Source organism: Mesoplodon bidens (genome assembly GCF_964165515.1).
Source record: "Mesoplodon bidens genome assembly, chromosome: 10".
Classification (NCBI taxonomy): Eukaryota; Metazoa; Chordata; class Mammalia; order Artiodactyla; family Ziphiidae; genus Mesoplodon; species Mesoplodon bidens.
Window position 1 is genome coordinate 44547880 of NC_138172.1, and position 27124 is coordinate 44575003.

At 43.1% G+C, this 27124-nt stretch overlaps 2 protein-coding genes across 2 annotated transcripts in view; one reads left to right on the forward strand and one right to left on the reverse strand.

The window, feature by feature from the left end:
• The window catches only part of MYRIP (myosin VIIA and Rab interacting protein), a 182543-nt gene extending 157199 nt beyond the window's left edge, over positions 1 to 25344 (forward strand). Inside the window, exons 11-16 of the mRNA XM_081246728.1 lie at positions 5448 to 5642; positions 12355 to 12516; positions 17180 to 17284; positions 17397 to 17457; positions 18893 to 19011; positions 23238 to 25344. Coding sequence (XP_081102854.1) covers positions 5448 to 5642; positions 12355 to 12516; positions 17180 to 17284; positions 17397 to 17457; positions 18893 to 19011; positions 23238 to 23270 — 675 coding nt within the window. The 3' untranslated portion in view covers positions 23271 to 25344. The remainder of the gene's footprint in view (positions 1 to 5447; positions 5643 to 12354; positions 12517 to 17179; positions 17285 to 17396; positions 17458 to 18892; positions 19012 to 23237) is intronic.
• Positions 1 to 27124, reverse strand: part of LOC308623932 (uncharacterized protein) — a 438061-nt gene that overhangs the window by 296441 nt on the left and 114496 nt on the right. The gene's annotated exons all lie outside the window — the stretch shown is intronic.

Here is a 27124-nt window from a genome sequence, read left to right on the forward strand (position 1 = left end):
TTATTTGGGGGAATCTAGGGGAAAGATCTCCCACATGTTCACAATCAGCCATCTTATAGGGGCCTGCTCAGGGCCTTCACCAGGCTCCTGCTGCTGCCCAGATCCACCCTAGGAACCAGCCCTGCACAGGTGCCTTCGCCATAGAGGCTCCAGATCAGCAAGACCAGGGCCAATTTATGACTTGTGGGCCCAAGCACTTTTGCCTTTGTGGGCCCTTTCCTCCACAAAAAACCATCTAAAATCGTATTTTACAATTGTGTTGGTATAAAGATTAATATTGTGTATTAAAACATGTGCCTGCAACTAATAGTTCATTTTTCTATATGATTTTAAAAGAAATTAAGACATTTTCATGGACCCCCTAAAAGAATGGTGGGCCCTAGGCTCCACGCCTGCTGAGCCCAATGGGTAAGGAGGCCCTTTGCAAGACCCTGCTGACATGGCAGTCCCCTCGCCACTGCCCTCCCTGCTTCATAAATTGACCCACAGACCTCAAAGCATACTGCCTGCTTCTAAATCTCACAAAAACCCTAATATCAATGTCCCTTCAGCTTCTATCTGTTTAGGTCTTATTATAGGTGTCAGAACAATCCCCGAGGTGGAACTGGGAAATTCCCTCTTCTGCCCCAGAAACCTGGACACATCATTTAATCCTCAAAGCTTTTATTCCACATTGTATTAGGTTCTGTCATATCAAGACTTATATCAAGTCACATAAATAGATACCCCAGGCCTCTGTCACAGCCCCAGTTCATCACACACAGCCAGATACTGAATCCGTTTTGGCGCCGCTGAGACTGGCAGACACATGTGCACGCACATGCCCAAGGGTAGAGAGGGGTCTGGGATCAGGCCTCTGTTATTCCACTGTGTTTTCTTCCTATTAAGCCAGGTAGCTAATGAGACCCCGCTACTCACATGTTCACAAGCTTGAGCCATTCTGGTAAGCAGCAGTCCCACTTATTCCAGCTTGAAATGAGTTTGCATTTCTTTGTCCAACACAAAGCTTTGAAATGAATGATGACCCTGGAAATTTATCAGGAGAATTTGCGAGGATTGCAAATAAGCAGGTATATCTAGTGTTTAGGATGGAAATATTTTCTTCTTTCAAATTCTAGAGACTCAGACTCTCCCCCTGGCAACACTTTGCATGCTGCATGTCTTTGGAAAACAGTTTATAAGGAAGAGTAAATGGAGGAAGAATTTGTTTCTAGTAACATATTTTTATAGGAAGAGAAAGGGGCATGGCTACAGGATGCAGAGATTGCTTGGGCTCAAGTTTGTGGGTAGTGAGACTAAAAGTAAAGGAGTCTGCTCTGCCCTCAGTCCCTAGAAAGAAGAGAAAAGATACAGGTGGGATTTTGACGTGGGTCCTGACCTGGTATTCTTTCTCAGGTCCACTGTCATGGCCACAGTGGCAGGCCCCCACCTTGGAGTGGTACATCACCTCCTTAAAGGTTTGCATTGGTTCTGTTGTTGGTTACAGTCTGGCAGGAAGCTGAGTCTTTGTTGAGGTTGATGCTTGTTTCTCTGCCTCACTGCTGAGCGATGGAGGGAACACTGGAGGTTTCTCATCACTTTCTGTACCCTGAGCGTGGACTCTTGGTTCCAGCCCGGTGATTGTAAAGTTGACATAATAGATTTGATGTTCCACAAGGGGATGTGACACAGACCGGACCCTAGAGGTGGACACTCAGGCTCTCAGTGGTGACCACGCGTGGTCGGGAGGTCAAGGAGCATCAGTGTGTCAGAGCAAATACATCCCCGGGGCGTATCAACAGCTGAAAGCTCCTCCTCCACCCTAGAGAAGCCATACTGGCTATGCTGGGCATTTTGAAAGGAAGTCGTGCATGTACCCGGCACTTAATAAATTTGTTGTTTAATATGTGTTTCTTTGATCACTAGAAGGTTGAATTTGTTTACTGCATGAGTCCACTGGCCATTTTCATTCCATCATCCATGGGGCCCTTGGCCACGAGTGTCTTTGAGGCCAACCTTCCTGTTCTGCAACAGCCCCTATTTTGTCAGCTGATTTTCTTCACACTTTCACATCTCCCTTATTTGATACCATGGACCTGTCACGTTTGATTCATCTTATAATTAATGTCTGGAGTAACGTCGGCTGCCGTCATAGCTCTTTCTGGCTCTGGAATTGTGCTTTGTTTGTGCCATTCAGCTCAGGTCTCTGGAGCTGTAAGCAATAAAGCAGGAAGGCTCCTGTAGATTTTCATTTCTCCCACACACAGGGCTCCCTGCCAGCACCTCTGAATCCTCACCAGCTTTTTATCTGAACAAAACCCTGTCCGGTGCTAAATATAGCTTTATTTCACACAATTGTAGAAGGTACTTTCTACTGTTAAATCTAGACTGGGCAGGGAACAGGACATTTACATAACAAGTTGGTGTTAACCCTGTGACAAACCTTCTAATCGCTTACTGGCCTAGTGAGTAAGCTAAGGAACAAGGAGGTTGGGTGCCTTGCTCCTGTCACACAGCTAATTAAATCCCAGTTATCTTCACTTCCAGCAGGTGCCCTGTCCACTCCCGCACTCACATCCAAGCAAGCCCGCAACACTCCTGTAGAAGAACCACCCGATTCCCTAGAGGTGGGATTAATTCCCTGCAAGTGTTTGTGGGTTCCAGTTTGTGTTTCACGATGGAGGGCAGAACGGGGACACCAACCAACCAGAGAGATCTTGTCCAGTTTCCATATAATTTTTTTCAGTCACTTCTCCAGCTGGAAGCTGGTTCCCTTCTGAAGGGGACCATAGACCTCCCAAGTGAAGCCGTGGTGCTCTCCACAGACCAACTGCTGGGGACAGCTCACTCTCACTTAATGACAAGTGCAAATACCTTCAGGGGTCAGGACAGTATGTCACCGTGTCAAGTGGCTGGGGTAGAGCTAAAGGCACACTCTGAGGGCAGGGACTTCATCCACTGTTCACTGCTTATCCCAGCACCTGGAGCAGAGCCTGTGCGCCACAGGCCCCCAGTAAGATATGTATGCAATAGAATGAATGGTGGGGACTGCAGAGAACTGGGAAGTGCTTATCTCACAGAAGGCATTCTTGTCAAAAAAGCATGCCTCTAGGCAATATTTGGCTTCCAGCTGGCAACTCCTATGATTGAATAAACAAGGCTATTTCTGGACGGAAAGGAAAAATGACTGCCAAGCAACACTGATGTCCAGCTTATCGCTTTGATGTTATATGTTCAGTTGGAGTCAAGATGCAGATAACTCTTTCTGTTTAAGCACCTCTGAAGTCCTTCCCATTAATAACATTGGCCCCTTAATGACCCTGGACCAATTGGAGATGTGTGTAAATGTTAACATTTGCCCTTCCATCGTGCTGTGGTCTAACCGTTTTTCCTGAATCCCTTAGTCAAAAGATGTACAAAGGCACCTCTTCTAACAAACAAAGGGCAAACTTTCTAAATACAAGCTTTATTTACTAAGAGAAGTGTACCAAACCTGCTTTCATACATACAACGTTGCCTTTTCTAAAATGGACTTAAGCAAACAGTGGCAGCTCTTTCTTGCCAAAAACATTTTGAGTCCAATTCATCTCCAAAACCTGCCACATTGAATTACAGGATTCTAGATAATGGTGGACAGCCTCTGCAAGTTTTTCCTAAGGTAAAGAGCTGGCTTGGCTCTCCCTCGGACACTTCCCTTATTCTGGTGGGTCTGCGTCACCTTCCTCCATCTTATTTTCCTGATAACCCAGACCCATTTTTTTGGTATGTAGCAAACTCCCTTGAACCAAAAGAAGCATAACTCTTGGGTGAGTCAAGCAGCTATTGTGAAACAGGCTGCAGAGGAGCCCTCTGAGCACATGTGCCCTAACCCTAGGATGATTGACAGGTGCCAGGATGAGACCCTAGGATGAGACCATGTACCAGAGCCCAGAGCCAGCTTCTAGACTGTGGACTCAGCCACAGACTTGTCACTTAGACACTCTGATTCCATAGTGAAGTTGCAGGGCCACTGAAAACTTCCTCTAGTGAGATAAAACCTGCAGTAGAAGTTACTTGGGGAAACAAACTGCAAACCAAGTCAGAGCTATCATTAATATATTTTGTCCAGAATATATGAATCAGATAGATACCTTGGGAGGTACCAAAGGCATTAAAATTCCAGGCTTTCTTGAAACACTTTACTGGTTAAAAAAATGCCCATGGGCAATATTTGACTTCCAGTTTACAAACCCGGTGATGGGCTAAGTAAAATTGATTGTAGATGGACATCATTAGTGCCAAGCAACATTGATCTCCTGCTTACTTCTTGGTGCTATATGTTCAGATGAACTCAAAGATGCAGATAATTCTTTGTGGCTGAAGTACCTCTGCTCCATTAAAGACCTTGGCCCAGATCTGGACTGACTGTAATTTTGAGCCATGAATATAAAAACTAGAAGTGACTTGTATCAGTTAGAAATATATTCAACCACAAATAACAGAAAATCCAGCCAATAGGGGCTCCCACAATTTTGCACACATGTATCAAGGTGTTCAGAGGCAGTTCAGCTGATCCAGTGCTATGTGGGCTCAGGCTCTTTCAGTCTTTCTGATCCACCTGACCCAGCATTTTGGTATCATCCTCACTCTTGTTGGCTTCCTAACTGCAGACCTATGATCAAGGCAGAGAGAAGTGGGGGCAGGAGAGCATCAGCTGCATCTATTCACCTGATTAGGAAAACAAAAGCTTTGCTAGAAACCCCTCAATAGACCTTCCCTTCAGGCTCACTGGTCAGAACGATGTCACATGACTGCCCCTGGCTGCAGGAGAGGCTGGGAAATGCAGTGTATTTTCTGTTCAGCCTTAATGGTGGGGGAAGATAAGGAAGAATGGGCTTGAGAATAGATGTGGGTGAGCTAACAACACAGTAGCTACCAGAGACTGCAGAGAAACTCTTTCCAATCCTCTCAATGTACAAATGACAAAACTGAGTTCCAGAAATGGGAAGTAGCCTGGCCAAGGTCCAATATCTAGATGAAGTTACAGCCAGATCTAGAGCCCAGGTCTCCTAACTTCATCCATAAAGCTACCCACTGGACCACATCGTGAATGTAGTTTGACAGAGTCTGTGACTGAAGCTCTGTTGAGGAAAGAGAATATCATCCAGAAAACGAGGTAATGAATATGAAACTATCAGCAGTGGCAGAGGACCTAGTAGCTTCCACTTGAGCTCTCCTTCCTCTCTCCCTAAGAATCTGAAATAATTCATTGTGAGTCACAGAAGCTAAGCCAAGTTACATCAGGCCTCCTCTCAGTCCCCTCAGACTGGGTAGATTTTTTTAGTGTCTCATTCCTTTGGCACATTGATGTTTGTGTGTGTTATAAAACAGGATCGATCTCATGATGAGCACCATGATAATGTAGAATTTCCATGTCGTTGTTAATGTTGTTCTTGTCTTCTGTCCCCTTCTGTTATTGGACCAAACAGAAGTATTCTGCTGTTTCTCTCTGCAACATCTCCACAGAAGTCCTGAAAGTCATCAACGCCACGGAGGAGTTGATAGCAGAGTCTACAGGGCCCTGGGAGTTCCCACCTGTCCCTCCTGACAGAGAGAAAGGGACGTTTCCTCTTGGAACAGACCAAGTGAGACTGGATGAGCAGCTGACTTCCCTGGAAGAAAATGTAAGACAGTGTGGATGTACTCTGTCTAGGGCACACATGTCCAAAGGAGAAGCTGATGATGTTGTAACTCTTCACAAAGAGGGCAAGGACACAAATATACTACCACCATAGCAAATATATTCTCAGAAGGGTCTTAGACTGGGTTCCCCAGAAGCAGATCCCAAGATGAAGATTTCTGTGCAAGTGATTTATTAGGGAAATGCTCCCACGGGAGACTGGTAAGGGAGTGGGGAGAGGGAAGAAGTCAAGCAAAGCTATGATCTTACACAAAACGTAGCTTCAGCCCGATCCTGCAGGCAACTCCGGGGTGTAAGTTGTATCTCAGAGTTGTCTTGACCTAAGGCAAAGGAACTGGCTCTTCCTACAGCCAGTGGGCACCTCAGTCTCTCTGCATGCAGGCAAAGTGTCTACAGTAGCTCAAAGGCCGTTTTTGCATAGATCTGAGCTGTTGGAAACAAAAGCACACTGCAGCTTGGGAGCGGGGAGGGGAGTATGCAGAAACTATATAAGGGATCTGTGGGGATCCAGGTGGAGCATTGCCAGTGCCACTACAGAGAATAACAGTGGTTGCCAACAGAACTTAGGTTACTACAGAATTGGTCTGCCCTGCTTCACAGATATGTCTGTTCGTAATGGTTTTTCTGTCCTTCCAACTGGTGAGGAAAGAAAGAATGTAATAGATTCTTACATATAAACACCTACAATCATTTTTAAGACTTCAGTAAGGTCCAATGAGAATTTTCCAACAATGCAAACCAGGGGTGACACAGAACAATCTGGACATTAGCCACTCAGGCCATCGTTACCATCACCAGTTGGCATAGTCCCAATGTCAAATCCAGTCAGGTGATTCCATCTTTCCAGACCCAGCAGAATCAACCCTAATTTGGAGATGCTCTAATGAATGGTGTTCTCAGAAACCAGGAAATGTTATCAGAGAGATTTTTTGCCAGAAGTTGAAACAACAACAAATCAAAATGACTCAAGGTAAAAAAAAAAAAAAAAAAAAAAAGCCAATATTAGTTTCACTTTGAAAGTAGAAGACTCTCTCCCTTTGGATTCCCATAAAACCTAAGCATATGTCTGCCTCACTTTGTTGCCCTTTCTGTTCACTCATATATCTCCTATTAGATCAGCACCATTGACATTTTGGGTTAGCTAATTCTTTGTTGTGGGACCTGTCCTGTATGTTGTAGGATGTTTAGCAGCATCGCTGGTCTCTACCCACTAGATGCTAGAAGCTGCACCCTCCTAGATTTGACAATCAAAAATGTCTCAAGACATTGCCAAATATTAGCGGGAGCATGGGGGAAGAGTAGGGCACAGTCATGCCCAAGTTGGAAACCGGATATATAAATTCCTATAGAACAGGACCTGCTGCCTTTCCTGTCTATAGCCCTAGCCCTTGGCCCTGAGCCTGACACAGAGGAGGTGTGCAAGGAATGTTTATCTGATATATGATTACATCAGACGAATAAAATCCTTTTTTAAAAGAAATGTTTTACTTCTAATGTGCAGGTCTCTGTTCTTTAAAAATGCCTATGATACAATTCTTTCAGGTGCTGATAGTCCTAAAATGGCCCTAATCCTGCACACACAGAATTGAAAAGATTAAAATAAAGATATGGTTCACCAGGAAAGGGAGGCATTTTTTTCTTTTTACAAAGTATGGTATCAAAAAAACTTACAATGCATGAAATAATCTAGATTTAAATGACAAAGGTCAGCACACTGAAAGCAAAGACAGCATGCCTTTTTTCCCCCTCTAAGGAGTTTACTGAAAACTACAATGGCCTTGGCAGAGTTTTCATTTTGTAAGATCCTTTTATTGTACATCATGTTTCTTTTTGTGGGTTCATTAACACTTTGAGTGCGAAACACATCTACTTAGCCACTGAGTCAAGACATCAGAAACACCAGCAGTGGAAAGCTGGGGATTACAACTTCCTGCTCCCTGTCCAGCCCCTCTAAGATGCCTCTCCTGTTCTCATAGAGTTAACTGCCTACTTCCACCTCCTTCCCTACCCCAACCAGCTTTTCAAATTTCACCTCCGGAGAGATTCCATCTTTGTTCCTTTGAATTCTGTGGGTCTTTGAGTCACAGAAGGGCTGACTTTTTTTTTAATCTCTTTAGTTCACCAGATCACAGAGCCATGGGCAGGTTGCTTGCTCTGCTGTTTCCAGGATGGAATTCAGCGGAGCAGCAGGAGAAGGGCAGGGCTGATTCTTAAACTGGCCTCTGGGTGCAGCTGATTTAATTAAACCAGGGCTTTTGTCTATGTTCTGAAGAGCGCGCCTGCTCCTCATCCCTTCACTGCCTTTCTCCTTTGTGCTGAGGAGCCCGGGGAATGGCAGAAATAGAAATGTCAACACTTAGTCTGCCCTCTGAACACTGGCTTCTGCAGACCAAGCCACTGAGATAAAAGAGAACATCCTCATTTGCAAGAGAATATTCATCTTTAAGAAGTCTTATGAAGATTTCAGAGCTACGTAAGATAAAACAAAAAATATCACATTCATATGTCTAATCTCCTGTTTTCATAAACTGCCTTGTTAATCCACTTAATTAGGGTAGGGCATGGGGATTTTAGAATTTCCTTAGTCTCTTACTTTTGACACTTCTCACCTGCTGCCTGGCTGTGAAATCAGCTCTGTCTCCCCTAAAGGTGGGAGAAACCTCTGACCAATGCCAGCCTCCCCTGCACGCACAGTGGGGACTCAGTTTCTCGGACTGAATGCCTGGGGAGCTCTGAAGCACAGGGTTCTACTGTACCTGTAGGGGTCTGTCTGGGAGAGGAAAGTTTCAGGAAGGGAGTGTTGACTCAGGTGTGGGCAAGGATAAGGGGTGCTGTAGTGCCCACAGAGTAGCAGTAGGAGGAAGTGGTCACCACCCTCAGGCAGTATAGCCCAGGGAGAACTAGAGCCTGGAAGAGCGCCCCCTAGTGGGAGCTGTCGCCATAGAATCCAGGAAGGGAAAAAGCAGGGAAAAAAGGCTCTTACTTCTTTCTCCTCCTGCCTTTGATCTCCTGCTGGTGCTTCCCATTGGCCAAACCCATCCCAATCAGCAAGGGAGCCTTGGTGGTAAAGTTTGTATAGGTTAGCGTCACAGAGAACAGAGGAGAGCAGGGCAGAATGGAAAATGGATCTAGGGATCAACAGAGAACAACAAGTATGACCATTTTCAGACCTGTGGTATGAATGGTAGGGGCCTACCAGGGCCACCTTGTGGATTTATGCAGGGCTGTGAGTGGGAGGGGTGAGTCGGCTCCCTCACCCTCCCACCCCCATCTAAGGACCTTCCTCATTTCTTATCTTCCTAAATGACAGAGACCACCTGGGGTACCCCATAATTCCCAGCCACAGAGCCAATGGAGGAATAGTCTCAACTTCCCTTTTACTTCTGCCTTATAACTCCGGCAACCCCAAATACATTGTAGTATACAACCAGTGGCAGCAGGCACAGTGGGACGGCCAAGGGGGGACCCAGCTCTGGCCCAGAATCAAAGATCAGGCAGAGGACGTTGATCTTCCTTCTCAAAGCCCTTGTACAACCCCCATAGCACAGGAGAGGTAGAACTTCTAGAAGTGGTCATGGCTCTCTGCTCTCAGAGAACAAGGAAAGAAATACTATCTGTTACTGTCTAACCTTAGTCCCCTAAAGTATACGTCATGGACGTCAAGTCCAACAAGATGCTCTAAGATCAAATTAGCTTGAGAAACCCATATGCTCTTTCTAGGAGAAATGAGATACATCTTAGCACATTAAAGACCCTGAGAAGTCCGGCAATAAAGAAATCTGTTTAATGTTCTTTATTCTAGGGGCTTTGACCATAAAGTCCTTCCTTTGAAACACCTATTCTCATCCCTTGAACCACTTTGAGAAAGGCTTGTTGAACCAGGAGCCAGTCAGTGGGGTCACAGGCATCAATGACTAGAGTTTGGAGAGGACATAGATTACTCAGACATGGTAACCATACTTCTCGCCAAAAGTGGACCTTAATTAAGCAAGCATCTCCAGGTTAATGTTTTTCAAATGGGTTATTTTTAAGACTAGAATAACAATTTCATTATATGGCATGTTAATTTTTGTTATTTCAGCCCAGCCACAGAGCCAATATTATGGCCATCTATAACCACAGTAACTCTAGTACGTTTATGCCAACGTCTGAAATATAAATTGTCGAAATATTCCAATCGAGATTAAGTATCACAGCATTGTAGGGCAGGGTGGATAAAGGCATGAAATCTGGCACCAGCCCTCTGGCTCAGTAAATCCCTGTCATGATCATCATCACCATCATCACCATTGTCATCATCCTCTAATCCTTTAGGTGCCATGACCTTGCTCGTAAGTTCCTGTTGAGGAGGTGTCAGTGCCAAACCACTGAACCTCCCTATCCCCCTAGTGCCAGGAAAGCAGGCTTTTAGGGAACACAAAGTAAAAGATGAACATTCTGGCCTTGCTGAGAACTTGGAGCGATTTCATATTGCTTTGTCTTGGCAGAGAAAGTAAGGAACGTTAGTGGATGACCATGCCGGTGACAAAACAACAAGGTGCTATTAAGTTGATACAACCATAGGGTATGACGATGTTGAGTTTTGTGTGTTTCTGGAAATATCAAGGTCCTGAGACCAAAGATACGTCAGGTCATGTTTAACCATTGCCACACTTAAGTTATTCATTTCATTTAAATTCCAAGTTTAGTTTCATTGTGCAAAGCTATAAGTTTATGTTTTTAATTATCAAAATGAATTCCCCTTTTTTTGGTGTGGGTACCAAAAGTGTAATATCCAAACTCAAACTGTGGTGGCCATCGCTCTGATCTCTTCCTCCTCTCTCCTCTCCTCTTCCTCCTCCTCCTCTTCTCCTGATTCTATTTTCCTCTCTCTCTCTTTCTTCAATTTTTCTTCCCCTCTGAAGATAAGTTTTTCAACCTCACAACTTTGGAGAGACAAATTTTTAATGATTTCTCCACTCAAATAGCTTTGAAATATTCATCACTTCCTTCATGTGACAAACTATAAAGTGTTTCTTGTTTTGAAGATAAGGAGTAAATGGCTATATTAAACTGTGAAGATCTTTTAGAAACAGAAGTTCTCTAATACTTGCATATGACAAAGAAATAAAACTAAGGGCAAAGTGAAATAAGGCAGTTACCAGCAGACATTTGACTCATGACCCCTGTGTGACCGATGAATCACCCAACTTTATGTCCGCTATGTCAGTCACTGCTGGAAGCTCCCACAGCTAATTGTGCCTGGTGAGGCACAAATTTGCTCTCATCAAACCTGCACGTGCCTTTGCTCCACTCTGAAATGTTTTGTAAAATTGCCAGTTTTCATGCAGATGCATGAATCATGCCAAGGAATTGACTGAGTTGGAGCATCTCAGGATTCTTTGCCCTCCTCACCATCACTCAGCATTGCTCAGTGCAAATGACCATGCATGATCTGTGTGCACTGCTCTTGGCTTGCCTAACTCTGTTATATTTTTGTGTGTGTGTGGTACGCGGGCCTCTCACTGTTGTGGTCTCTCCCCTTGCGGAGCACAGGCTCTGGACACGCAGGCTCAGCGGCCATGGCTCACGGGCCTAGCCGCTCTGTGGCATGTGGGATCTTCCCAGACCGGGGCACGAACCCGTGTCCCCTGCATCGGCAGGCGGACTCTCAACCACTGCGCCACCAGGGAAGCCCTAACTCTGTTATATTTTTAACTCAAGTTAAAGGAACTGTTAAAGTAGTGACCGTGCATATCATTCAAGTCAACTCTAAATGGCTGATTACATGTTTAGAGCTTTATATACATTGATTAAACCTCATAAACCTGTTTAAGTAATTACCTTCTCTAGATACATTTAGTTCCTTGTGTTGTCCACTGTTTCATCATGTTATTAATTAGGCTGAAGGAGCATCTGTTTCACTCACCCTGTCCTCAGCCTGAATTATTCCAACGATTTTACTTTCTGTTTGCCCACTTTTATGAGAATCACCTTATAAACTCATAAGCCAAAGTAATTTTTCCTTTAATTTTCCCTCAAATTACTTCCTTTATCTTATTTTCTCTTTAATCTTCAGGAGCTCTCAAAAAACTGTCTTAATTGATCGTAGATTTTATATGCTTCTCAACATCACACTATTTTCTAAAAAATAAGGCACTTTCCTACTACATACTTCAGGTTCACTTTCATTCCCTTAACCTGATTCAAGCAACTTCCCAGTACTTAATCAGAGATAATTCACGCAAAATCTGTAATCGTTTTAAATTAATTTCACCTCTTTCATGTTTTCTGAATTTTTCCAAATTCTAATGCCAACCAAAATTTTTATTGGAAAATCTACATCATGAGTTTTTCTCTTTGTTTCCTCTATCTTGATATTGTGGTTGTTATAGTCCCTGGACAAATTCACAATTTATGTGGCTGATGTCATGTATTCTTGTACTATTTTATTGTATTTTTAAAATTTACAAACTACTTTTTTTGCAGGAAAGGTTGGGGGAAGAGGAGGTGTGGTTGACAGTGATGGGGTGTCAAGACCTTATGCTACCACCACTTAAGTGTGAAGAATGTTTATAAATGGGGGGCTCCCTGTCTCTTTCTCCCAATGTTGAGTCTAGTTCTCTCTCACTTCCCTGAATTATGGCATCCCCTGAAGGGGCCCCACCAGTCCTGGGTCCACAGACCTGAGCTCAAAGGCCATGCCTCCTCTACAGGTGTACCTGGCGGCAGGTACCGTGTATGGACTTGAAGGCCAGCTGAGTGAGCTAGAGGATGCTGCCCGCTGCATCCACAGTGGCACTGATGAGACTGAACTGGCAGATCTGGAGGACCAAGTAGCCACGGCAGCAGCCCAGGTCCACCATGCTGAGATCCAGGTAAGAACTCTCCTCTCTGCCCAGATGGAGAACTACCGGGCAAAAGGAGAGGGCACCCCATCTTAAAAAAGAATCATTTCAAAGCCTTTGTATCTATCAGTTCCTGCCATCTCCAGCAGACTTTTCGTGGGCATGGTTCTTCCAGGTGGATTCCACCAAAGCCTCCTTTTTTAAAGTGCACCCTTCCTCTCCCCAAATTATGACCTTGATAATATATCTCTTTAAAACCTATGCCATTTTCCTCTTTGACAAATCCTCTGACCCTTGCTATAGAGGCTCCCATTCCATCCCAAGACCACCCTTCCCTAACCTTTATCACACTGGTTTTTTAAAAAAATATTTATTTATTTATTTATTTATTTACTTGGTTGTGCCAGGTCTTATTTGCCGCAGGTGGGCTCCTTAGTTATGGCATGCAAACTCTCAGTTGCGGCATGCATGTGGGATCTAGTTCCCCAACCAGGAATCGAACCCCTGCACTGGGAGTGCAGAGTCTTATCCACTGCACCACCAGGGAAGTCCCATCATACTGCTGATTACTTATTTAATGCCAGGTTTCCCCACGACAGACTAAAAGCTCCTTGAGGACAGGACTCTAGCTATCTAGCTTAACACAATAACTCCAGTGCCTAGCATAACACCTCACACAGGTTTGGGCCTCAATAAAAATGAGATGAATAAATAAGTGAAAAACGAAGTGTAGATTTCTTAGACCAATAGTTTTCATGATTTAGATATGGCTGTTTTAGAACTAATTACTGTATTATCTATAACTTTCTGAAGATGCTTGTTTGCATCTTCAGATGCATGGATATTCCCTTGGCCTCTGACTCTGGATCAAAATGGACGGTGGACTAAGTAACTGATTCTCAAACTGGGGTCCATGGACATATACATACTCAGGGACCCACGAGAAATGCTGGTCTCTGCAGCATAAGCTCAGTGTAGACCCCTGGTTCACTGATATTTCTGTAGACCCTGCATCTTAAAACTGCATCCTCTGGAGAATGGGGATCAATTGAAACCATCTCTGGATAGAGAAGATGACAGTTTGGGGTGATAATTTTTAAAATAAATTTATTTATTTATTTTTGGCTATGTTGGGCCTTCGTTGCTGTGTGCGGGCTTCCTCTAGTTGCAGCGAGGGGAGGCTACTCTTTGTTGTGGTGCGTGGGCTTCTCATTGAGGTGGCTTCTCTTGTCACGGAGCACAGGCTCTAGGCACGTGGGCTTCAGTAGTTGTGGTGCATAGGCTCAGTAGTTGTGGCTCGTGGGCTCTAGAGCGCAGGCTCAGTAGTTGTTGCACACGGGCTTAGTTGCTCCATGGCATGTGGGATCTTCCCGGACCAGGGCTTGAACCTGGGTCCCCTACATTGGCAGGCAGATTCTTAACCACTGCACCACCAGGGAAGTCCGATAATTATTTTTTAAATAAATATTTTTATCTTAAAGAACCAAAAATCACAACAGCTGCTCATATCATTCAGCACTCTTGAGAATGGGAGGGAACCAGTTCTGTGCTAGGAATGGCCCAGGAATGGTCTCATCACAAATGGCCCTGTTGACTGTTTATTACCAGCAAGAATGGCTGAAGAGCAACTCTCCTCAAAACTCATTTCCCACAAATGCCACTCAACATTTAATCAATTTATAGTTAATGTTATATGAAGTAGAATCAAATCATTTGTTTTCTGGGGGTATATTTTGCAGCAAATACTTCTTGAATGGTTTAGCAGGAAGTAATACTGTTTATGGGTGTTTGGGAGGGTTTTATTGGATAATTAGTTATTCACGCCTCTAAATTTTTCTAGGCTTAAATTATTGGAGCCATGTTTTATGGCACAAAATCCTGGAGTCCAAAATGTCCATTTTCCATGTGTTTGAATGTGCCTATTAATTTATCATTCATTGTTAAATATTATAATAATGTCATTAATAATACCTAATATTCAGTGAGTCTTACCGTGGGCCAGGAGTTGGGCTTAACCCTTGAATTCATTATTGTATTTAATCCTTTCAGCACCCCCATGAGGTGGCTATTGTTATTTTTCCCTTTTTATATCTGGAGAAAAGGAGGCTCAGAATGGTTAAACCGAAGTCAAATAGCTAAAAAGTGATGAAGCCAGGATTTTAACCTAAGTCTTTCTGGCCTCAGAGCCCACATTCTTCACCAGTCTGTGCTGTGTGGTTTCCTGAAAAGTGTGCTTGTCCTGCCCCTCAGGTATATATCCACTTGCATAAGAGTCCTTACTTTGCATGGGAGGTCATCAACCTTGCCATCATCTTTACGGCTCTTTTCAACGTGGGAACCTTTATTAGCGTGGAGACTCTCCTTGTCCTACAGTTGCTGCCAGAGAAGGAAGATTCATTCCTTGTTATCTCTTCTTGTCCAAAGCAGAGTCTCACAGAAGATGTCACTGAGGGTATCCTGCAGGATGGTAGGAGGGTCCCACTGGAGGGTAGATGTGCTGAATTGTGTTCTTAGATTAGGTCACATTCTAGGGTTGCTTTCACCTTGGAGTTAACCTTTGGGACTCCAAGGTGAAAGCAACCCTAGAATCTGACCTAATCTGACAGGATTGCCTGGTGCTGAAGCCAACTGCAGGATGATGCACGGGCAGCGTGCTAAGGATGCTGTCCACTGCATCCTGCAGGGTCACCTCTGTGGGCATTCCTGGGGAAGGTCTCTCTTAACTCTTAATATCAAGAAAAGCTATTCTTCTGAGTACTTGGTCTTTATCTTGTGGGCATAGAGTCGTAAAATGATCTTTTTGCTTTGGCTCCCAGGAAACCCAGAGCAGAACTGGTCATCCCCTTCTAGCAAGTGTAAGGGTCACTGGATATGCAGTCTTAGGGATTAATGGAACACAGTTAGATACAACGTGATAGATGGATGGATGGATAGATAGAGAGATAGATAAACAAAATGTAAGCAAAATCAGCCCTCAGCAGTCTCCTTTCCTCTTTCTGCATCCTTTGCCCTGTGGACTAAAACTGGAAAAATTAATCCTTCTTATTCTAGAGCCTGGCAGTCAGCAAATCAGGAGGTCAGCAACTTGCTCTCCCACTGACCTGTCTCCCAGGGCCCTCTGAGCAAAGCCCTCCATCAAAACTGCTTCCAGGAAAGAATGTGGGCATCAACCCACATCAGTTGCAAATGACTGATAAAAGTTTGTGCAATTTATTGGTCTATAAACCAAAGGAACGCCGTTCTCAGTGTGAAATTTGAGGAATGAGAATAGGAAGGCATCTGGGGGCTAGGAAGGGACAGGGGCTGCACAGTGGCCCCTTCTGGGGGCTGGCTGCTGGCCAGCTTGGATTCTTTCACCAGCTGCCACAGTCTTGGCCTTTATCTGCCTCCTCTTCCTTATCTGAGTAAGATTGCCACTCCTCCGGGATACGGGAAGCATCTCCCATATTTGCTGACCTTTCAGACCTTCTCTCTGCACTTCCTATAGCATTTATCCCAATGGACTCTGTCCAAAGAAGCCCTCAGTAAATGGCAACAGAATTAGAATTCGTCTTGTGCAGCACAAAATAGCTTAGGGACGGGGAGGCAATGGAGACGTCGGGGCGGAGGGCACACACATTGGCAGCAGGGCCCACTTTCAGGTTTCCTGGCTGATTCCCCATCAACACTCAGGGTGTGCCATCTCAGCAGGATAGCTGTGATCCCAGCCTCCTCCCTCGACTCTGCCAGCCTCCTCCAGTGTCCCCCATGCCAGGCCTTGGCAAGGCCTCTGAGAAGGGGGCAACATGGTGAGATCATGAGCAGCGGCATTAATGCTGAGCTCTGCTGTGAGATGTTGGGTGTGTTACTCATCCCTCTAAGCCACAGTTTCCTCATCTGTAAAACCAAGAGAATGGTACCCATGTCACAGGATTATGAATGAAGCATGAATGAGTTCATGTATTTAAAGCACTCAACATGGCAACGGCACATAGTAATGCCCTTTCCTAAGAGGAGGGACCGTGTTTTCTTCACCCCTGGGGACATGGATGGACCGGGGTTCTTTCCGGATGCTGAGTGGGCTCTTGTTCTCTGTATCTACCTTAAAACATTGTTGGAAAAAAATCTGAGCTCCTTCTGACCTACTGATGTTATAGTAAAGGAAACATGCCCAGAGAGAGGAGGGAGTTTCTCAAGGTCACTTGGCCTCTTAATAGAGGAAATGGACTTGAACCAGGGGCTGCTGGGCTTCCCTCCTAAGACCTGGTGCTGTGCTTTTGGATTCAGGGAGTCATGGAAGAAGGAAGCAGGACCTATAAATCATACTTGCTTTTCAAAGCTCACATCGTGTTGTCTCCCTTGGAAACCTTCCCTCACCCCCACCCCCACCCCCACCCCTATGCTGAGCCAGATGGCCCTGGGCCATCATGCCCATCGTGCCCTGGGCTTCCATTTATCTCTAGGGGTCCTCTGACAGGGGTGACATGCTATAGAGCTAACAACTGGAAAATTAAATTTACAAAGAAAGGCCTGTGGTTTATTTTCTCACTACAGTACTAAATAGAGAAGTGCTTGGTGGAAGTTGAATGAGTGAATGAATAAATGAGCATATATCAAAGCAGATTTGTTCTTCATAGAGTCATAATACTTTCAACAAAGATTCTCCCCCTCCTGGGCTTTCTCCCTACTGATTCCGCCTTTCTGTTGCATTAAGATTTCTGATATTGAAAGCCGGATTTCAGCCCTGACCATTGCAGGATTAAACATAGCACCCTGTGGGCGCCTCACAAGAAAACGAGATCAGAAGCAAAGGAACCAGGTGCGTTTGTCCCTCACTCCCTCTGCTGGAATATTGCACGACCTGGAAAATGTAGAAGATAAAACATCTCTGGCTTTGCGAAGGTGTACTGATTCCTGTGTTCTGTTTATAGGTACAAACCATAGACACATCAAGGCAGCAGAGGAGGAAACTCCCTGCTCCACCGATGAAAGGTATGCTTAAATCAAACCACAGAGCCACCAAAGCACTAAGCCTGACTCACTCACTCAGAGTAACTCAGAGATCTGAGTTTGAGGACCAGATCTAATGGGGTGTTCTCACCCAGAATTGCCCTTGTGGAGAGTCTATCTTGACTTGAATTTCTCCAAGAGGCAGACCCTGGGACAAAGATGTGATTTGGGAGGTAATTCCAAGAAACACTGATAAGGGAAGAAAGAAAAGATTCAGGGAAGGAAATTAAGCCAATATAATGTACTTTAATTAGTAGTTTGCTGCTTTGGGCAAATGAGGCTAACCCCTGCTGAGGACTTCTGGGAGACAGTATCAACCGTACCTCAGAGTTTCCATCTCAAAGAATAGGAAGATGAGATATTTCAACTCTCATCTTTGCTTGAAGGTTATTTCTGGTGGGGGCATTAACTCCCTGGTACTTCTGACCCACCCCAGCATTCATGGGCCAAGAGAGAGTGGGGATGCCTGTAGTGGGATGCTGCCAGAGTGGGCTGGAATGGTTGACTGTCAGGGAGATGCAGGAAGGACACCAAAAGCATCTAACAAAGAGCCCAACCTAGAGGGATTCCAGCAATGCCAGTCCTATCACCCTTATCTACTGGACATTTTCAACAATTTCCCTAGATTCAGAAGCCACAGAATGATGATGCCAAACTAGAAATTTAGACCTGCAAACTAGAAGAGTAGAAAGTCAGAAGATATATGTTTGAGTCCTGGTTCCACCATTCATTGTTCAACGAATGTTTACTCAGTGCCTACTTTATATTCCCCAGAGCCCTAAACAGTTAAAATATATTACAGATCCACGATCCCTTACTTCAAACCCTTGGGTCAATACATGTTTCAGAATTATTTGGACTTTAGAAAGGTAATATGGTACATGTACTGTGTATTTCATGTCAGCCCCCTCCCGTGGTGTCTGGAGTAGCATCTGATAAACACATTAACATCCCTGCAGCAAAGCGTGACAGTGTTCATGCTCCATGAGAGGGACAAGGACTTGAAATGGCCACATATCAGTTTAAGTCAGGTTTTGCCATCAGGCAATTTTGACTCCAAAGTTGTAAAGATTTGCTGTTTTTAGAGCCTTTTATATTTCAGAATTGCAAATAAGAGTTTGTAGACTGTATTGGATTATCTCCAAGCTACCTTTTCCTAGAAAGCCACCAATGATGCCTTGGTTTATTTGGTCCACCAATCAATCAATCAATCAATCAATCAATCAATCGATAGATAAATAAATAAATAAATAAACAATCAAACAAACAGAACAAAAAGTTTCCACAGTCAGACCTATGGACCAGAATGAGATGCCAGTCTAGAACAAAAATCTGGGTAATCTGGACACCTGGTCTTTCTTCCTTAACCATCAGTCCAGCTTCTGGATAATACTTATTCCTATGTGTTTCCTTTTAGCTGAAAAAATTGAGGCATCTTCAGCGACCACCATTAAAACATTTAACCGCAACTTCATTCTCCAAGACTCCTCGACAAACAGGACTACAGAAAGGAAAAGCACTACCAAGGATTTGATAGTAAGTCATCTCTATCTTAATGCCAATTACTGTCACTGTTGATGGCACCTCCATTCTGTAGCCCTTCTTTCTGAGTCCCCAGTCAGAGCCCCAAGAAGCATCCTTCCTGCATGGTCTCATGGTCTCTTGGTTGGGTGGTGGGGGTCCTTATATTGCTAACCTCTTGGGTATGTGGATACATCCTGTCAATTATATCTCCAGCTCCTTGTATGAACCAGATTTAATATAAGAGAAATAAAATATGTAGACAGAAATATAAGGTCTGATTGAGGTATAAGAGTTTTTATTCTGTTTTTGATTCATATTCACTCTTCCTTAAATTTCTTCTAAGCCATTAATTACTTGTGTTCCAGAAAAAAGTCAGCAGCTGCCCATAAATGTGGCAAAGGAAGGGACAGTAGATAATTTGCATAAACCTGGAGATCATATAAGAGGGCTAAGGGATTATTACCCTAACACCAACATATGCTTCAGAATTTTGCAAATGCTTGATGCTGCTTATATGGGAGGTGAAGACCCAGCTAAACTGCCTCAGTGATACCAGTTATGCAGAGGGGGCAGACAATGGCTGGGTGACAAGATTGAAGCAACGAAAGGCAAAACTTATTCTGTTGCCTTTTATGCATCACCTGTCACTCCCTTCCCATTCCGCCCCCTCATGTCCCTGTGTCATGAGCACAGAAGCACCAGATAATGGCATAATGGTGGGCATGCCCTTTTGAATTACAAGTTACTGCATCTCTTAGGTACCATATGGCAACAGTGCTGCCCACTGCCTTTGCTTCATTGGCCAGCCGTTACCCCTGACCTTTCAAAGTCCATTTACCTGGCTCCTGGCTGGTACTTCAAAGAGCTAAAAAGAAGCATTATCACACTAAAAGGGCAGACCACTAGGGCCAGGGAAGGAGTCTGTTATAAATAAGATAGTTAAAAATAAATTACCTTAAGGGAAAGTGGGGGGTGGGGGGAGGGATAAATTATGAGTTTGGGATTAACTAATATATATAAAATAGATAACCAACAAAGACCTACTGTATAGCACAGGGAACTATACTCAATATTTTGTTAACAACCTATAAGGGAAAAGAATCTGAAAAAGAATATATATATATGTGTGTGTGTGTGTGTGTGTGTGTGTATCTGAATCACTTTGCTGTACACCTGAAACTAACACAACATTGTAAATCAACTATACGTCAACAAAAACTTTAAAAATATAAAAAAAAATTTTAAAGGATAAAGCTCCAGATCCCCCTCTCTTAAAAAATAAAATAAAATAATAAATAAATTACCTTCCATAGATGTAGAACATAGATCAGTGGTTGCCAGGGGCTCTGCGGAGGGAGAATAGGAAGAAATGCTTAATGGGTAAGAGGTTTTACTTTAGAGTGATGCTATGTTTTGAAACTTGATAGAGGCGGTGGTTGCCCAACATTGTGAATGTACTAAATGCCACTGAATTGTTCATTTTTAAATGGTTAATTTTATGTTTCGTAAATTTCACCTCAATAAATTATTTCTTAAATAAATTAACTTTAAATAACACTGAGAAGTTAAAAATGAAAGAATAGACAACATTCTATGCTAAATAAATGCAAACAAAAAAGAAAAGGCAAGAATACTACTTTCAAACAAAGTAGAATTCAAGGCAAGAAGCACACAGTAGAAACAGGGAGGGAGGATGTTTTAGATACTGATAAAATAAAGTAAGTAAATCATGAGACTTTCTTGAATTGGCAAAACAACAGAGCAACGCAATCTAATGTGCCATGGTTGATGACTTTAAAATTCCATTATCAGCCCTTGGAAGCCCAGTACACCAGAAATAAATACAAATTAGATAATTTGAATAGTGTAATTATTAAGCTTTAATTAAGAGGGACTTCCCTGGTGGTCCACTGGTAAAGAATACACCTTATGAAATAATGGAAATGTTCTATATCTGCAGTGCCCAATATGGTAGTCACCAGCCAGAAGTGGCTACTGAGCTCTTGAAATGTGGCTACTGCCTTGGAGGAACTGATTTTTAAATTTTATTTAATTTTAATTAATCTAGGGCTTCCCTGGTAGCACAGTGGTTAAGAATCTGACTGCCAATGCAGGGGACATGGGTTCGAGCCCTAGTCTGGGAAGATCCCACATGCCGTGGAGCAACTAAGCCCGTGAGCCACAACTACCGAGCCTGCGCTCTAGAGCCTGCAAGCCACAACTACTGAGCCACGTACCACAACTACTGAAGCCCACGCGCCTAGAGCCCGCGCTCCGCAATAAGAGAAGCCACCGCAATAAGAAGCCTGTGCATCCCAACAAAGAGTAGCTCCTGCTCGCCACAACTAGAGAAAGCCTGCGCGCAGCAACGAAGACCCAATGCAGCCAAAAATAAAATATAAATAAGTTAAAAAAAAATTAATCTAAATGTAAACAGCCGCTTGTGGCTAGTGTCTACCGTATTGGATAGAGCAAATCTAGGAAATTAGAACAAAAGTTAAAATAGTCAGAAACCCTACTCAGAAGTTTTAAAGCATGTGCACCCACATACACAAGTATACACATACACACACACAACGTGCACATCTCACACATATTTCCAAGTAACTATTGGATTAAAGAAAAAAGCTAATCCACAGAGCATTTACAAAGTGAAGACATTACATATATCAAAACAAATGAGATACATACAGAACCACACTGAGTCAAATTCACAGTATTAAATCTTTTCTTCATTATTAAAGAAGGAAGAAGCAAAACAAGTGAACTAGACTTTGAATTTCAGACATCAAAGATAAATGCATAAACCAATTAAAACCAAAAAGCTATAGAAATGATCATAAATCCAAGAGCTTATTCTTTGGGAAAATAGAGAAATTTTTGTTAGCCAATTCAAGAAAAAAAACCCAAGAAATAAAAAAATAAGAGATTCTAATAGAGATGTAAATTTTTTATTTAAATATACAATGTGATGTAAATCTATGCTAATAAATTTTAAAGTCTTAGTTCTAGTAAAATCAGGATCAAATCAGAGTATCAGTAAAAACTGACTTAAATAAAAATTTTAAGTTTATTAAAACTTCAAAAAAGCTTCTCTGGCCAAAAGGTTTTGCTGATAAATTTTTATGAGCTAATTCTCATGCAATATGAAATATTCCAGAGGATTAAAAAATTTCAAAACTAAAAGATTCATGTTGTAAAGCTGTTAAAACCCCAACAACTAAAGGGCCGACAGGGCTGGTAAGTATGTACACATCTTACACACACAGGCACAAACAGACGCATACAAACCACACACCAATAGTACTTCTTCAGAGAGATGAGGCATGCTAAATAAAAATTAGCAAGCTAAATGCAGCAGTACATTAAATAATAAATTACCAGGTAAATTTTACAGGAATCCACCAATACCTTTAATATTGAGATATTGATTAATAAATCCGACCAACAGTTATTTCTTTCCAAATTAATTTATAGTTTAATGCAATTCTGATAAAATTCTCAGTGGGATTTTCTTGGAACTAAAGTTCATGTAAGAATAAATCAGAAAGAATAGACAAGAGCATTTTGCAAAATTAAAGTGATTTTCCTGCCAGATTTTAAAACCAATTAAAAGTTGTAAAGAAACTGATGATTAATGAAATAGAATAGAAAGCTCAGAAATTGATACAGGCACATATGAAAATGTGTTATATGACTTTTTAAGCATTAGGAACCAGTAGAGGAGGTATAGATTATTTTTTTAAAAAACTCTGCTTGGGAAATTAGCCAACGGGATGCAGTGGGAAGGGAATCAATTTGCCTTATTCCATACACCAAAATGAATTTCAGATGGATTAAGAAGTACATGTAGGGCTTCCCTGGTGGCGCAGTGGTTGAGAGTCCGCCTGCCGATGCAGGGGACACGGGTTCGTGCCCCGGTCCGGGAGGATCCCACATGCCGCGGAGCGGCTGGGCCCGTGAGCCATGGCCGCTGAGCCTGCGCGTCCGGAGCCTGTGCTCCGCAACGGGAGAGGCCACAGCAGTGAGAGGCCCGCGCACTGCAAAAAAAAAAAAAAAAAAAAAAAAAAGAAGTACATGTAAGAAATGCATCACTTTTTGAATACTGTGAAATATTTCACTGGTCAATGGGCATGAATACCTTTTACAACATAAAAAAAGCAGCAGACGTTGCTGTTAATGGCCTCTCCTCACTTTCACCAAGTGGCTGATTGCATCTGCTCATTTTCTCCCCTCAGGAGCCCACCCTGGAGTCTGATGTGAGGTATTAGCACAATGGAACTCCACTGCCAGTGACCCACTGCCTCCGGCCGTACACGACAGTGCCTTGACCCAACAGCCATCGAATACTGTACGGATTTCCACCTGAGGAGAGGGCGTGGGGAGGCCACAGTGCACCCCTGCACAGGGCTGTCCTGATACCTCAGCCAGAAAGCAGACCCAGACTTCAGCATCAAGGTCTTGCCTATTCTGCCTTAGGCTCCCAGGAGAATCCAAGACAGAAAACCAAGACGCTGGCTTCCAACAGTAGAGCTCCAGTTCAAAAGATGCATCTTTTCCCTGTTCGCTTTGCTACTGCGTGTTGTCTTTAAGACCTTTTTTATTTTTTTCCTTTTTTAATCCCTTTGAATCAACTAGTATTACATGTCAACAATTTTCCCCAAAATATATTGTTGGGATCGGGGGATAGTGGAGGGAAGGGTATTAACATTTAACTCATCAGTTATTAATCTCTCACAAGCATCTTTGTCCTACAAATGCTAAGGAGAAAAGTGAAAACCCCTGTAGTGAGCACTAGGGGCTGTCTAACTTGGGGAGCCCTCAGCTCTCAAGGTGTCCCTCCAGCCACCTCCTTCCTGCTGGCTCCTAGCCCACCACACCACCAGTTCCTCCCACTGCTTTGCAGTCACAAGCCACAGGACCGAAAGCTCTGACTCACCCATGCCGGCCCAGTCTATCTGAAACAATGTCTCATCGAGAATTCAGGGTTCTTCCTTGGACTCGCTGAGAGTTTCCTCGTTCTGAAGGGGGGAGGGGCTTGCAAAAGCCCACCATTGGCTTAACTTTAGCACTCTGTCTAGAATCAATAAGATGTGGTTTAGCACTGACTGCATCTAAATGAGGTTTAGGTAACTGGATTATTGCAGGATACAACCACACAAGGAAACGCTGTCCTCCAAAATTTATTTCCCAATAAATATTCATCAGAAGTAGTAAAATGACCTTAAAGATAAAAATGGTTAAGACCTGAGAAAACTTCCATGTCTGAATAAAGCAAGGACAAATTGAATTCAACAGACACAAGAGCTGACACTAACTCCACATGTGTGGTCGCACATGCGTGACTATTTACAGTGTATTTATAAAAGCAAATGGAACTGGAATTTCACTCAATTAATTGAGCATTAGCAACTTTTTTAAAATTTGCTCCTGAAAAATTCTGAATCTGAGGAAGAAGGCAAAACATGGGAGGCAAGGGAATAGCATGATTGACGTATATTAAGTGACTGCTCTGAAGGAGGCAATATTATTTTCATTTTAATCCTAATAGCAACCCTATTCAGTAGGTATCCCCACTTTTCAGATTTGGAGACTGAGGGCCAGAGTGATTAATTTGCCAAAGTCAGACCTTTAAGCTAATTATAACTCGAATGCCTGACAAAGCCTCATTCTGTGTTGTTTTCCACTTCTACAATCTTTTGCTGCTGTGCACATTTCCAGACCTGACTTGCTGCTGAAATGTGTGTTATGATCCATTCCTGATGGGGGTCTACCTATCTTCTGGTAATACTCCTTGCTGATGCTGTGTATGTGTTATCCAACAGAAATGACTCCTTTGAAATAAAGTAAATCTTTGGCTTTTTGTTCTGTTGGTGTGATTAAAAGCAAACAAATACAAAATTTAAAAACACAACAAAAAGATCTGAGTTCCAAATAGAGCGTTTTCTTTAAGAGGCATGAAAAGCAACTATTGTTGTGTTACAGTGTTAAAATACTCAGTTTTCTTTGACAAAAATGTGTACTGTGTAAGCCTTGTAAAAAAACAAAAAGAAGAAGAAGCCTGCTCTATGGCATTTGAATTTTTATAAAGGTTTCCTTGTGCCAAATAAGTGCAAAGATTTAATTTACTATTAAAATCCATAAGCATATGTTATAGTTCCAGATGAATTATTTTGTCATCAAGTGACTTTGATCTTCAGTGTCAATATTTATATTTAGATTAATTTTTATAAATAAAAATATTTTAATGGTTTAAGAAAATGAGGCCAATAGGACCACATCTTTGATGACTTCTGAAAGTATGCTTGCCTTCATGTTATATGCACATTGCCAAGAATTACTGTCAAGAGAAATGATAAAGAAGTAAAAGTCATTTACGGAAATAATGTCTGTGGGTGTGTGGTTTTTTTTTTTTTTTTTTTTGGTTAGAGAAGAGTAGGAGTGAAGAAGCGGTAGTCATTGGAGGGGCCAAGATTCAAAGCCACGGCTACCCCACACCCCATGTTCCTACCGGTTACACCACTCACCTCTTCATTGCTTGTTCTACTGAGCACAGAATTTCCCAGGGCCACCTCCACTGACTGGTCACTTAGGTAACACTAGCATTTCTCAAAGCAGGGAGGAGGAGCAGTGTGATTTTGTGCCTCAGAGGACATTGTCGCAACTTGGTGGGGGCAGGGCATGCATATAGTGGATAGTGGCCAGGGATGCTGCTAAACATCCTACAGTAAGCAGGATAGCCCCCCACAGCAAAGAGTTATCCAACTCAAAATGTCAGTGGTGCCAAGTTTGAGAACCCTGGGTGAGACCCTGGAGGGAAGCCTGGACATCAGTGGAAAAGCCCCTGCCCACCTCTGCAGGGACTGCGTAGCTGAGTGGCAAGCAAGGCAGTGACTCTCCCAGAGTCTTGCACAGGCTCAGAGGCAGTTGTTGGTCCTCTGAGGCTGGCCTGCCCAAACACTGGCCCCTGCCATCCCCAGATGGGACTAGGAACCCACCACTAAGCTGAAATGAATGAGGGAATAAAAATATGAATAGAAGCCAAGAGCGGCAACATGGATGGACCTAGAGATTATCATACTAAGTGAAGTCAGAAAGAAAGACAAATATCATATATTACTTATATATGGAACCTAAAACAATGATACAAATTAACTTACTTACAAAACAGAAACAGACTCACAGACATAGAAAACAAACTATGGTTCCCGAAGGGGAAAGGGGGGAGGGATAAATTAGGAGTTTGGGATTAACAGATACACACCACTATATATAAAATCGATAAAGAACAAGGATTTACTGTATAACACAGGGAACTATATTCAATATCTTGTAATAACCTATAATGGAAAAGAATCTGAAGCTGTACACCTGAAAGTAACACGATGTTGCAAATCAACTATAGTTTAAAAAAAGAAGAAGAGGAAGAAGGAGGAGAAGAAGGGAAAGAAGGGGAGGAGGGGGAGGAAGAGGAGGAGAAGGAGAAGAAGAAGAAGCTAAGAGCCTCCTCTGCCTGATAGGCTAATGCAGTAATACTCAAGCTTGAGTGGGCATCAGAATTCCCTGCAAAAACACAGATCATGGGATAAATCCAGTCATCCCTGTCCTCAGTTTACCTTTGTCTACACTACCATTAATGTGCCTGGCACAATAACGTTTGCTAATCATTCATAACAAACAAGCTAACACTTAAGTTGGTGGGGCATTTCAGATGGAGCTGGCTGGGAGAACAACACTAGGAGACCCTCTGAGATCCTCTTCAGGCAACATTTCTGGACCAAGAATTCCTGACTTCTCTACCCACCCAACCCCCAGACCGTATTCCCATAGGACAGCAAGACATGGAAGACAGCCAAGAGGGTCCAGCCACACTCCAGTTACCCGAGCATTCAGCCTCCCTAACCCAGAAGACCAAAAAGCTTGTACTGAGCAGCCAATCAGCACCAACACTCCGAGTATTCAAGAGAACTGGTTTGGGTCAACAATTTGGGTGTCAAGAGTGATGGGCAGCTACACTCATAGAAAGTTTACAGCTCTTCTTGCTTCTGGGGCAAATAGGAACGGAGTAAAGACAGTATTTTCCCCTAAGAAATAGGTGCTTGATTTGCCTGACAAAAAAAAAAAA